This window comes from Salvelinus namaycush, chromosome 6 (genome assembly GCF_016432855.1).
Source record: "Salvelinus namaycush isolate Seneca chromosome 6, SaNama_1.0, whole genome shotgun sequence".
Classification (NCBI taxonomy): Eukaryota; Metazoa; Chordata; class Actinopteri; order Salmoniformes; family Salmonidae; genus Salvelinus; species Salvelinus namaycush.
In genome coordinates this window covers 22,686,218-22,700,500 of record NC_052312.1, presented here as the reverse complement: position 1 = coordinate 22,700,500, position 14,283 = coordinate 22,686,218, and the positions used below count along the sequence as shown (strand labels likewise).

At 40.9% G+C, this 14,283-nt stretch overlaps 1 protein-coding gene and 1 non-coding gene across 3 annotated transcripts; one reads left to right on the top strand and one right to left on the bottom strand.

The window, feature by feature from the left end:
- Positions 1–8,750: 8,750 nt before the first annotated feature.
- trnaw-cca lies at positions 8,751–8,822 on the top strand. The gene has a single exon. It is a non-coding gene; the product is annotated as a tRNA-Trp (tRNA).
- A 622-nt stretch (positions 8,823–9,444) lies between these two features.
- Positions 9,445–13,668, bottom strand: LOC120049286 (transmembrane 4 L6 family member 4-like). 2 transcript variants are annotated; one of them, XM_038995537.1, is made up of 5 exons: positions 13,238–13,668; positions 12,689–12,754; positions 11,968–12,119; positions 9,956–10,142; positions 9,445–9,833 (listed from the first exon to the last, which is right to left on the bottom strand). In XM_038995537.1, the coding sequence occupies exons 1-5, from the start codon at positions 13,430–13,432 to the stop codon at positions 9,831–9,833; spliced, it is 603 nt and encodes a 200-aa protein (XP_038851465.1). In that variant the 5' UTR covers positions 13,433–13,668; the 3' UTR covers positions 9,445–9,830. The 2 variants fall into 2 exon arrangements, with proteins under 2 accessions (XP_038851465.1, XP_038851464.1); XM_038995536.1 differs by having other exon boundaries at positions 9,446–9,830; positions 13,238–13,667.
- Positions 13,669–14,283: the final 615 nt, after the last annotated feature.

Sequence of the window (14,283 nt, the reverse complement as noted above, 5' to 3'; positions counted from 1 at the left end):
GCAGTACTCCGAGAAGACAAGGTGACAACAAAACTGAGAGTGGTGTTTGATGCCTCGTCCCATGAAGATGGCTGTCCATCCCTCAATGACTGTCTACTCACAGGACCAAACCTGAATCCGAATCTGCTCAGCGTTCTAATAAAGTTCAGACTACATGAGATCGCATTCATGGCAGACATCAAGAAAGCTTTCCTGCAGATATCCCTAGCAGAGAGAGACAGAGACGGCGTGAGATTTCTATGGCTCACAGGCCCACCAAGGGGAGAAAATGAAGAGGAGCTGCGTGTGCTGAGGATGAAAAGAGTGGTATTTGGAGCTTCCCCAAGTCCATTTTTGCTGGCAGCTACAATCAGGAAGCACCTGAAACAATATGAAACAGAACAACCAGAAGTTGTAGAGATACTGAGAGAGTCACTCTATGTAGATGATTTCATTGCAAGTTCACGCAATGTTGAAGAGGCTTACCTTGTGACAACTGCAAAGCGAATGCTGTCGATTGCAGGCATGGACCTCTGCAAGTGGATGACCAACTCTCCTGAACTGAAAACAAAATGGGAGGAGAGTACGACAACTGACCACCCGTTGACGCTAGAATCACAAGGAGTAGTGCTGAAGGTTTAGTATGGAGACCGGAAACAGATGACTTTGTGTTTGACCTCAGGCCGCTACTGAGCATTCTAAAGGAAAACACAAAGAGAAGTGTTCTTCAGTCGTCTGCACGTATCTTCGACCCTCTTGGTTTCTTAACTCCCTTCACCATCAGGATCAAGTGCATGTTCCAGGAAATGTGGGAGAGGGGACTCAACTGGGACGAAGAATTACCACCTGATCTGACACAAGAATGGCAACAGTGGTGTTCAGAACTACCCCAGTTACACCAGCTCACCATACCAAGGTGGTACAGAACAGACATGCGGCCACAGAATAGCCACACTCTGAAACTACACGTGTTCTGTGATGCAAGTGAAAGGGCTTACAGTGCAGTAGCTTACTTGCAAGGTGAGTCACAAGACAGGGAAACAACAAGTCTAGTCGCATCCAAGTCCAGGGTAGCCCCACTCAAGAAAATGACGCTGCCAAGCCTGGAGCTCATGGGAGCTGTGATTGGAGCGAGACTCGCAAACAACTTGATGACCACACTGAAATTGGAAGAAAAACAGATCCAAATGTGGACAGAATCGATGATCGTGCTGCATTGGATTTGCAGCTCAGCTCAGAAATGGAAACAGTTTGTTGCGAACAGAGTGACAGAGATCCAGGCCTTGACCAATCCAGAGTCATGGTCACATATTGAAGGGAAAACTAATCCAGCTGACCTCCCTACAAGAGAACAAACTGTTCGAAACTTGACACAGAGCGAGCTATGGTGGAATGGACCCAGAATTCTGATATCACCCAATCAATCCGAAGAGACTGATGATAACAAGGTTCCGGAAGAGGTGAATATAGAACTCAAGTCCAGCTGCCAGGTTACTGTACAACTCGCAGCAAACAGCACAGCAATCACTGAACCTGTGTTGGAGCTTGAAAGGTACAGCAAACTGAAAAGAGTGTTCAGAGTCACCGCCTGGATAAAGAGATTCATAGCCAATGCTCGTACAACCATAAAGATACAAGGTGAACTGACTGCTGACGAACTGTTCGATGCAGAAAAGTACTGGATTAAGGTAACACAACAACAGAGTTTTGGACAGGAGATCAAACTACTGAAGGCAGGAAAAAGCCTAAACAATGACTGTAAAATCAGAGAACTGAAACCGTTCCTGGACGAACACGAACTACTCAGTGTAGGAGGAAGACTGCAACAGTCCAGCTTCACATTCAGAGAGCAGCACCCATGGGTTCTGCCCAACAAGTACAGCTACTCAGACAGTGCAAAAACGTTCAAGAGAGCTGATCAGGACTTGAAAGAGCTGTGGAAGGCAATCGAAGAGCCCCAACTCTTGGCTTTCTTCTCAGAAAGGGGCATCACCTGGAGGTTCATCGCCGAGCGAGCAGCCTGGTGGGGCGGATTCTGGGAAAGACTTGTCAGGTCAGTGAAAACATGCCTGCGAAAGGTTCTTGGGAGAGCTTCACTCAACTTTGAAGAGATGTGCACAGTCCTGACAGAGGTTGAAGCAATTCTAAATTCTAGGCCTCTGACCTTCGTGCACAATGAAGTGGATGAACCACAACCCCTGACCCCAGCACACTTCCTGGTGGGTAAACGACTAACCTCTTTGCCTCCAAAGCCATTTCCAGCTGACACTCAGCACCCAACGCTAAACAAGGAGGACATGACACGCAGATGGAAGTACAGGCAGAGACTTGTGACCAGCTTCTGGAACAGTTGGCGAAGAGACTACTTGCTGGATCTAAAGTCAGCACACCGCTGTGATACACCACAGCCCACCCCACTGAAAGCGGGTGACGTTGTACTCATTGGAGAAGATAACACACCCAGACAAACCTGGAAACTAGGAAAGATTGAGGAACTGTTTCCAGACCGAGATGGCCTAGTTAGATCATGTTCAGTTCGTACTGCTTCAGGGACTTTGTTGAGGAGACCTATTCAGTTGATATACTGCCTAGAGATCTAGATGAACACAGGTGTTCATCGGGGGGGGGAGGATGTTGTAACTTTAATGTGTTACAGAGTTAATGTTTAAGTTAATTCATTGAGCTGTATCTAAAGATATTTCTTTACAGTTATTTACATATTGTATTGGTTAGTATTGAATTACGCTTTTGACTGCAAGTTCCAGAATGCCTTGCGACAGGAAGTAGAGAGTGAACGCGCTAGTTAAGTGCAATTAACAGGTGATTATTTTTGGCTCCTTTGCGCTAGCATCTTACTTGCATTGCTCTGTAGAATCTAAAGTTGTTAAATGTAACGTGATCAAGTATTATTACTAAAAGAAGCTTTCATATCAAACCCGACGTCCCGAGTCATTACTTTGAAGATAGTTATTCTATACCTAGTATGTATATTGTTTGAAAATCTATTTAATTCCATTGTAGCCCAGATGTAATTGTTTTCTATGGTCTAGATCAGGGTTTGGCCCCCGAATTCGTATGGTTTTATTAAAATAACATTTGGGGTGTTTTCATATTTGGACATAAAAGACAAAAAAACACCAGGAAATCAGCTCCAAGTGATTTAATTTAAGAAATCTGTTCCAAAGTATTCCCACGCATAATAGAGAGACACGACATGAATGTATACAAACGTAAGCGAGGTTTGAAATGAGTATGCTTTAGTCAAAATTATATCTGTTTGGGCATCTTGTGGTGAATTTGCAGTCACAAATCATTTGTAATTATGTTCCAGCCCCCTGATCTTCCGCTCAAGAAACAAATCGGTCCGCGGCTGAATCTAGTTGCTGATCCCTGGTCTAGATTGTATATTTTACTGTCTGTTTGGCACATTTTACTCGAGTCTACTTTTGCATATTCAGTCACTTCCCTCTCCATTGCAATGGTATATGTGACTGTAGAGAATAAAGAAAAGATGATACTCTGTGTGAAGCAAAGGTTGAGATGTTTATCTGTCAAGTCATTTCATCTTTTCACTGACTTTTTCTCTTTCTCTCTTTCTCTCATCACCTATACTGTAATGTAAATACAAACACACACACACACACACACACACACACACACACACACACACACACACACACACACATTCAGTAGTATCAACACAAAAACACACACAGATGAAGTTATCATTTCTACCTCATCTGCAGTTATTGATGCTGCAGTTATTGATGCAGTTACAAAGTATCATTGATGTTTGGAAGCATACAGTACCAGTGTTGAGTGAATATGATGTTGGTACATACAAATATTTGAGTCATACACAGCTAATAGTGATTGCATGGAATGGAACTCACCTGTTTGATGATTCTGTGAGTGGGAGATTCTCTTTCTGAAGTTCTTAAGATCTAAAGTAAATAGCGGTACCTTGGTTCCTCTCTCTTACCTCTCTGAACTGCAGACAAGGTCTGAATCATCAGTCTGCAAAGAAGGAGTAGTCCCTCTCTCAATCGCTCTTCTCGTTTTCTCTCTCCATCGCCTCTTCTTTTTTTTCTCACACCTCTCTTTTTTTCTCACACCTCTCTTTTTTTCTCTGTCTCTCTCTGCTCTCTTTTTCCATATCTTCTCTCATTCTTCTCTCACTCTATATCTGTGTTGTACATGTATGTCTCTCTGTCTGTGATATTATTGACTGTTTCTTTTCTGCGTTTATAAGGGGAAGCGCTCAATGCATTCACACACACACAGCCTCTCTTTTACGGTTCCTATCAAGGGCCTGACATGTCAAATAATGTCCCCCGGGCCAAATAGTGTCCCTCTCTACGTCACAATGGGATTCGATGAGTTCTAACTTCTGTTGCGCAAAAGACGGTGATTTTGACGGTGACAACCGGCTACCTGCTGCTCCAGAGGACCGAAAAGACTGGAAAGAGAACACTATTTATTTACTATATATTTGTCTTCATACAGTATAAGAAAATATTGTTAAATAGGAATAAATAATTTAATCTGTTTTTATATTCATTTTATATTGACATTGCTAGCTACTTACTGTATTTTCCTCAGCCAGTTTTATTTAGCTAACTTTAACTAAGTTTGCTAGCTCTGCTTTCTGTTTATATAGCTAGCTGATAAAGGAATTTATATGTTTAAAGTAATGACTAAATGATTCCACCCTGAAATCATATAGATGTATGAAATGTGTTAAGAGTCATAATTCCATAATGTGTGACTAGACCATTCTATTACTATGTGGGAAAAGTTAGTTTTTTACGATTGCTTACACACTAAAATGTAACTTTTCCCACAATTAGCAAAACCTTACTCTCAAGGAGCAAAACACAAGGCTAGATTTGCACAACTGTAAGCACATTGTCAGCTTCACACTATTTGCAAAACATTACACACAGTGATTTGCAAAACACTAAACACACTTGTATACATCAGACACAGAAGTATATCATGATGTCACTTCCTTGCAATTCCAAAGCACTGACTGTCAAATTACCACACCTATGAGCCAATCTGTTAAACACAGCCATCAGGTGCACAAACACATGATTGCTAAATTGTAGACACACCAATCAGGTTTAAGCACTATAAAAATGCAGCAGGTAGGTTCACCTGTCTTCAACCAAAATGGAAGGAGTCAGAAGAAGAGTGCGAGTGAGAGGAGGAGTACACAGAGGAGGAGAAGGAGGAAGAGGCAGAGGCCGAGTCAGAGGTCGAGGAAGACCTGAAGCAGGAGGAGAATGTGCACAAAGAAGAAGAGGACCAAACTGATCAAATGACATTCGTGCAACACTAGTGGGCAACACTAGTGAACCACGGATTGACGCTGAGGGAGGCTGGACTGAGAGTTCAGCCAAATCTTAGCAGATATACAGTGGCATCTGTCATCAGGACTTTTCGACAGGAAAACAGGTAAAAGAAGATCTGTCTACAGTTACAGTAATCAGCCGCTTATTGTATGCACCATATCAGCACTTGTGATACCCCTTCCTGTGACATTGTACAGTAAGTTACATGTATTATTCTCTACATAGGATTGAGGGTCGGGAACGACAAGGAGAAAGGGGGCCCATATTCACGCAAGAACAAGAGAGAGATAATAAACATGGTTTTGGCCAATAATGCTATCAGACTCAGAGAACTACAAGCCAACATTATCGGTGACCATGCCATTTTCAATAATGTCCATCAGGTCTCTCAGTCAACACTGGCACGCATCCTGAAAAGACATCAGGTTCAAATGAAACAACTTTATCGAGTGCCTTTTGAGCGGAATTCAGAGAGGGTCAAACGGCTGCGGCATGAGTATGTGGAGGTTTGTATTGTTCACTTTAGCACTGTGATGTTGCATACTGCACACATGACTTTTTTACATTGACTGTATACTAGACCTATCCTGAACTACACAATCGTGTCTTTCACTGTATTTCAGGGAGTTTTGCAGATGGATGCTGAGGAAATTTGTATACTGATTTGGGTATATGGAGAGAAATAAATTATATTTTCCTCAGTCTGCAGCATTGGTCTTGTGTAGTGTTTGTATAGTTGCACTTTCTCTGTGTACTTCATTTACAGTACTCTAATCACTGACAATTAGACTTGCTAAAAGTGTTTTAGGTTAGCAACAGCAGTGTGTAACTGGTTCAAAAAGATTGAAGTCATATGAAAAGTGTGTGTTTCGTATGGTAACAAAATATTATTTTTATGAAGTCGTGTATAGTTTTGACAAAAGTGTTCCATTTTGCAAATGATCTGAAGTGTTGTGCTACTTTGGTGTAGGGTTGTGCTAATTGTGTGTAGTGTTTTGACAAACCGGGCCCTGTTTTCAAAATTGTGCTTAAACAATTTTAAAAAACTGTAAGAGGGATACATGTATTGTTGAGAAAACAGAGGCTGGTAGACTACACATGACCTGACAACAGGAGGGCCCTTCCAAGGCCTCTCTTATCTGGGGAGGAAAGGAACGGCGAGAAACGGCTGGTGATAAGTCTGTCTGTCTGTGTCTCTCTGTGTGTGTGTGTGTGTGTGTTTTTCACCTTTATTTAACCAGGTAGGCAAGTTGAGAACAAGTTCTCATTTACAATTGCGACCTGGCCAAGATAAAGCAAAGCAGTTCGACACATACAACAACACAGAGTTACACATGGAGTAAAACAAACATACAGTTAATAATACAGTAGAAAAATAAGTCTATATACAATGTGAGCAAATGAGGTGAGATAGGGGAGGTAAAGGCAAAAAAAGGCCATGGTGGCAAAGTAAATACAATATAGCAAGTAAAACACTGGAATGGTAGATTTGCAGTGGAAGAATGTGCAAAGTAGAAATATAAATAATGGGGTGCAAAGGAGCAAAATAAAGAAATAAATAAATACAGTAGGGGAAGAGGTAGTTGTTTGGGCTAAATTATAGATGGGCTATGTACAGGTGCAGTAATATGTGAGCTGCTCTGACAGCTGGTGCTAAAAGCTAGTGAGGGAGATAAGTGTTTCCAGTTTCAGAGATTTTTGTAGTTCGTTCCAGTCATTGGCAGCAGAGAACTGGAAGGAGAGGCGGCCAAAGGAGGAATTGGTTTTGGGGGTCACCAGTGACCAGAGAGATATACCTGCTGGAGCGCGTGCTACAGGTGGGTGCTGCTATGGTGACCAGCGAGCTGAGATTAGGGGGAACTTTACCTAGCAGGGTCTTGTAGATGACCTGGAGCCAGTGGGTTTGGCGACGAGTATGAAGCGAGGGCCAGCCAACGAGAGCGTACAGGTCGCAGTGGTGGGTAGTATTTGGGTCTTTGGTGACAAAACGGATGGCACTGTGATAGACTGCATCCAATTTATTGAGTAGGGTATTGGAGGCTATTTTGTAAATGACATCGCCGAAGTCGAGGATCGGTAGGATGGTCAGTTTTATGAGGGTATGTTTGGCAGCATGAGTGAAGGATGCTTTATTGCGAAATAGGAAGCCAATTCTAGATTTAACTTTGGATTGGAGATGTTTGATGTGAGTCTGGAAGGAGAGTTTACAGTCTAACCAGACACCTAGGTATTTGTAGTTGTCCACATATTCTAAGTCAGAACCGTCCAGAGTAGTGATGCTGGACGGGCGGGCAGGTACAGGCAGCGATCGGTTGAATAGCATGCATTTAGTTTTACTTGTATTTAAGAGCAGTTGGAGGCCACGGAAGGAGAGTTGTATGGCATTGAAGCTCGTCTGGAGGAATGTTAACACAGTGTCCAAAGAAGGGCCAGAAGTATACAGAATGGTGTCGTCTGCGTAGAGGTGGATCAGAGACTCACCAGCAGCAAGAGCGACATCATTGATGCATACAGAGAAGAGAGTCGTCCCAAGAATTGTGTGTGTGTGTGTGTTTGTGCGTGCGTAGAGGGGGTTATAAAGACTGTTCAAAATTTGGTTGACTTCAGAACGTTCTCTGAATAAACTACAAACCTTTTGCAGAATCTGAGTCTTTGCCTAATTATTATTAAATCCAGGGTTTTACAAACCTCTGGGAATTAGTCAAAGCTTAAATGATTGTTAGGTATCATCATTGGGATTGAAAATTCTCATGACACTAGCTAACTGTTATTATAGCTGCTTTCTGTTTGTATGTAGCTTGTGTAGCAATATTGATGTTACTCATATTGATGTTACACAGGAAACGGAAACCAGTTGTTACTTACTTGATTAATGTGCTGGTTGACAACATGCCTAGTAAAGTTTGCTTAACTATATATCTTTGTCTGTCGTGACTACAACACAAAGCATATTGAAACAGCTTGCACTTTAATGGCATTCCTCGACGACATTTTCTTTTATCTTTCCAAGTGAGATTGAGAATTATTAGCCAGCCACTGACTTTTACGTGACTGGAAGAGAAGGAACGGACATTTAAATTCACTTAGCAATGCATGCTGTTAATCACGACATAGCTAGATATAACTGTTAATTTGGATTCGGGGAAAAAAACGTTTTGAATCCAGAAATTATTCTTTTTTTATGTAATGAAGAATGTACATCCCATTTGAACATTATCGGTATCAAAACGTTTTTAATTTAAACGTTATATTGTATATTTGTATTTGATTTAGGCTAAATTTCGCAAATCGGAATAACCATTTTGTACAGTTGTAGTTACCAATGTAACAAATAACTGTCACAACGTAACTATTTTACTACAACTAACGATCACGAGAAGTTGTATAAACCATACAAAGCTATAATGTTGTATGGACCTCGTGGCGCAACGGTAGCGCGTCTGACTCCAGATCAGAAGGTTGCGTGTTCAAATCACGTCGGGGTCATATAGTTTTGCTTAAAGGTGCAAAATGCAGAAATCGATCCGACATTTCCTCTTTGCAAAAATTCTAACAGTTCGACTAATTACAGTTTGTTTATGTGACAAAACAAGCAAGTGCAGATAATCATTTTACCAAACAGTTGTGAAATATATTTTCCATAACCAAAAATATTGTATTTTCAGCTGTTTAAAGCTGGTCAGCTGTTTAAAGCCAAAAGTAAAAGATGCACAAAATAAACGTTAGAACGGGAAGTATAGAAATAACGGACATAGAACAGATTTACCGCTTCTTAGACTTGCATTCAATGCGAATGACAGATCTATAACTTAAAATTCTATGTGAATTTCGTCGGTTCGCCCAAAAAGTGACATATTGCAGTTTTAAATGTCTTACTTATTTCTTCCTCCATACTGTTTCATCTAGGCTACATTTGTAACGGAATACCATCGAATCATTCAATAAATGTAATGCTAATGTAATGAATGATAATGATAAGATATGTTCTGTTGAATAATACCCTTCCTTCAACTGTGAGCATATTTACTTACAATTAAATAAAATGTTTTCATGAGAAGCATTTTGACCAGGAAATGTAAAAAAAAAAAAAAAAACGTCAAAAACGAGATAAAGAATAAACAGAATTAGTTTTTTTCACCCAGCATGTATTGCAAAATATAACATAAAATATGCATAGAATTATATTGAAACATGAGAAACATAACATTTACAGAATGTCATATCAATGAACATAACTACTGATTATTACAGTCACTGATGTGTTTTGAACAGCCTAGTACACTAAGCCATTATATGTCTATTATAAATACTCTTTGTAGGCCATAGAGAGAAGAGACAGGGAATACGTCAACCTTTCTTCAATAACCATTCATTCCTCTTGACAAATGGGTACAGATGGGTTGTGGTCAGTTCTTCTTTGTGTTCCTCAAGTGGTCAAGTGGTCATGGTTGAAAAATGGTCACAGTCGATGGTCATCATGGATCATCACGCTTCCTACTGGCAGGAAATAGAGGTCAACGGTTAGGTGAACACCAATCCTCTTTCTTTCCTCCTTCCTTTATTTGTTTATTTCTTTCATCCCCTCTCTTACCACTCCCCCCACCCCCACAATATCTCACCTCCCTGCCGCCGCAGGTGCCACAAATGCATCCAAACAGTCCGTTGACCATCTGTATTCCACACAGCACCAGCTCCAGACTTGCCACCACCAACAGCGTGGCGAACAACCCAAGGTTAAACTCCACAACACCTTTGGGCTCTATACACTTTGTCCACAGGTCACTGTCGCCCAGGTAACTCCCGTTGCTGCAATGAGGAACAATCAATTATATTTATCTTTTGTCAGAAAGTTCTTTACAGTAGCCAGGACTAGTCCCCAAAGACATAGCAAAAATAAATATACATACAGTACCAGTCAAAAGTTTGGACACACCTACTCATTCAGTGCTTTTTCATTATTTTTACTATTTTCTACATTGTAGAATAATAGTGAGGACATCAAAACTATGAAATAACACATATGGAATCATGTAGTAACCAAAAAAGTGTTAAACAAATCAAAATCTATTTTATATTGGAGATTCTTCAAAGTAGCCACCCTTTGCCTTGATGACAGCTTTGCACACTCTTGGCATTCTCTCAACCAGCTTCACCTGGAATGCATTATTGTCCTGTTGAAAAACAAATGATAGTCCCACTAAGTGCAAGCCAGATGGGATGGCATATCACTGCAGAAGGCTGTGGAAACCATGCTGGTTAGGTGTGCCTTGAATTCTAAATAAATCACAGACAGTGTCACCAGCAAAGCACCCCCACACCATCACACCTCCTCCTCCATGCTTCACGGTGGGAACCACAAATGCGGAGATCATCTGTTCACCTACTCTACGTCTCACAAAGACACGCCAGTTGGAACCAAAAATCTCACATTTGGACTCAGACCAAAGGACAGATTTCCATCAGTTTCTTGGGCCAAGCAAGTCCCTTCTTCTTATTGGTGTCCTTTAGTAGTGGTTTTTCTGAAGCAATTCAGGCTGAATCAAAACCGGCCGTGATTGGGAGTCCCATAGGGCGGCGCACAATTGGTCCAGCATTGTTTCGGGTTTGGCCGATGTAGGCCGTCTTTGTAAATACGAATTTGTTCTCAACTGACTTGCCTAGTTAAATAAAGGTTACATTTATTTAAAATTTTTATTATTCGACCATAAAGGCCTGATTCACACAGTCTGCTCTGAGCAGTTGATGTTGAGATGTGTCTGTTACTTAAACTCTGTGAAGCATTTAGTTGGGCTGCAATCTCTGAGGCTGGTAACTCTAATGAACTTATCATCTGCAGCAGAAGTAACTCTGGGTCTTCCGTTCCATGTGTTGGTCCTCATGAGAGGCAATTTCATCATAGCGGTTAATAGTTTTTGCGACTGCACTTGAAGAAACTTTCAAAGTTCTTGAAATGATCTTGATTGACTGACCTTCAATTCTTAAAGTAACGATGGACCGTCATTTCTCTTTACTTATGTGAGCTGTTCTTGCCATAATATGGACTTGGTCTTTAACCAAATAGGGCTATATTCTGTATACCACCCCTACCTTGTCACAACACAACTGATTGGCTCAAACACATTAAGAAAGAAAAAATTGCACAAATTAAGTTTTAACAAGGCACACCTGTTAATTGAAATGCATTCCAGGTGAAGGTGGTTGAGAGAATGCCAAGTGTGTGCAAAACTATCATCAAGGCAAATTGTGGCTACTTTGAAGAATCTAAAATCTAAAATATATTTTGATTTGTTTAACACTTTTTTGGTTACTACATGATTCCATATGTGTTATTTCATAGTGTTGATGTCTTCATTATTATTCTACAATGTAGAAAATAGTACAAATATAGAAAAACCCTGGAATGAGTAGGTGTGTCCAAACTTTTAACTGGTACTGTATATTATCTTTGGAAAATCAGTCTTTGACCTCAATGGGACTACCCGGTAAAAAAATATGTATTTTATTTTATTTAACCTTTATTTAACTAGGCAAGTCAGTTAAGAACAAATTCTTATTTACAATTACGGCCTACATAAAATAAACCATAAAAATAATTGTTTTAACAAGTAATAAAATACATAAATAAACTTACTTGTTGAAGAAAGGTCTCCCCCACCCTGGAACAGATGTTGGTGTTTCCATAAATAGGCAGACAGGTCCATTGGACAGGCCCAGGGCAGATGTAGCCAGACTGTACAGTGCTCCAACAACCCCAGCAGCAGCAAACCCAATGGACAGGAACATCTAAAATGTAGCAAGGATAATCCAGAGGTCAGGGGTCAGGGTAAGAGAAGGTTGAGTATGTTGTACGTTTCATCTTTGTTGTGTATTTACTACTTAGAAAATAAGATTTATTTGGGCTTCTACAAACTTGGCTTAACTAAAGGTTGAATAAATACAGTGCGTTTCTCAGCCAGTAGTTATATGTTTGATTTATCGTGTTATGTTATGCTTTTGCCAAAAGAGGTATGTTGCTTGTCACAAATTGCTTTATTGTGGAATTACACTAACCATCATTTGAGTGAGTGTTACTTTGTGGGCAGTCATTGGCCATAGACGCCCAGTGAATTATTTCCTGGTATTACACCTGTTTCACCAGCAGGGGGTGGTAAAGTCAAGCTATGTTTTCTTTAACCGTTATGGCTGTAACTGTCATTGCCCCACCCATAGTCCCAGGTCCCTCACCCTCTTATTGTGTAAGGTGTTATGGGCTTAAAGTAGGCAGAAGTTGTCTTTAACAACTTATATAGGATCAGATATGAATGGTTAAGGTTGGGATTGGGGGGCAGTAGTTAGAGTGTAGTTAGACTTACCCCACAGCGGTTGGCACAGCAACCATTGCTGCTAGTCAGGTGGATATGGATTGCTGGAATAAGGCACTGAAGAGAGAGTGAGAGAGAGAGGGAAGAGAGAGAGAGAGAGAGAGAGAGAGAGAGAGAGAGAGAGAGAATAGGAAAATAAAGCATTTGAGAATGCTTTCATCACAACTGTGTTGGTGTGGAGATGCATATTTAGAGACAGCATATTTAAAATGTACATATAGTCAGCAACATCAGGGGAATTAACATTTGGGAACTGTTGGTCACAGTAATGTTACATTATTCCACTTCAATTGTTTTTATCTTGGAAATGACCACACAAACCTTTGACGGTGTGACCAATACTCTGTAGAATCAGCATGTCTAAACCAGGGTTGTGGTCAATTCCATTTCAGTTCTGTCAATAAACTGACATTTCTATTCAAATTTGATCAATTTCAATTGAACATTTTCAAACTGACTGGATTGAAATGGAACTGAACTAAAGCTGAGTCTTTTAAACCAATTAAGTCGCATAATAGTCTAACTAAACTTTAAACTCACCATGATTCCTCCGCCGATGACACCTCCCATGAATTTGACCTCGTCGGTGATCCGGGCTCCATTTTCTTCACTGTCCAACTTGGCGTACTTCGTCGACCAGTCGGGGAAGAACGCAATGATGTTACAGATGATTGAGACCCCCGCCAGGACGTAGAGCGAGATCGCAATGACCTTAGAGCACTTTCCTGTACACATGTTGCTAGTTGTACAGTTTCTTCAACGTTGAGGGAGAAAAAAAAGGCCTTGTTGGTTTCCACGAAAAATGAAATATGGTAGACTTCAGTTGTCTCTCTACAGTACTCCCCCACTGAGAAGAATTCAGAAGATTTCAACAAAATGTCAGAGACAACTCCTCCTGTGCTCTCTTCTCAGCTAGCTACAGAATGGCTCTAGAGGTAGATGCGAAGCTGCATAAATCCTGGTGGTGGTATCTAGGGTGGAGGTTAGCTTGGTAGAGGAGGGGCTAGTTAGGTGATAAAACTAAACTATAGACCACCCCCTCATTGATTCCAGTGACCAGGGCCGTGCACCGACCTTTGGAGTGGCAAGTGCTAACATCTGCGTTGTAGGCCTACTTAAAAACAGTTGAGTTGAACCCATCCCTGTCACTGACCATGAGAGACGACATACAACTTAAAAAGTAGCCTGTGTGCCACTACTCATAATACCGCTAGGTGCCGGTAGCTTCTGCAGCAGCTGGAGGACAAGTGCAGTGCACTCTAGCGTGGGAAAGAAAAAAGGAGAGGAGCGGGGAGGGGAATTTTCCAAGATTAGAAAATGAGAGATTACCTAGTTTGATGGGCAATTATTTACAGAAAAGGAAATAAAATATACTACTAGTATAATAATATTAATATTATTTAAAAAATACTACCAATCTGAAAGGGCACTTTCTTTAGGGCACTTTTCTTATAGGAGGGCGAAAGGTTAGGTGCTCAGGAACGGCTAGAGCCCTATCTGTGAACGTGCCTGCCAGTGACTGCATCACTACATCACCTTTAGTTGGCCTTATTATTGAGTTATAAAACTGTGTTGGGTTTGTCCAT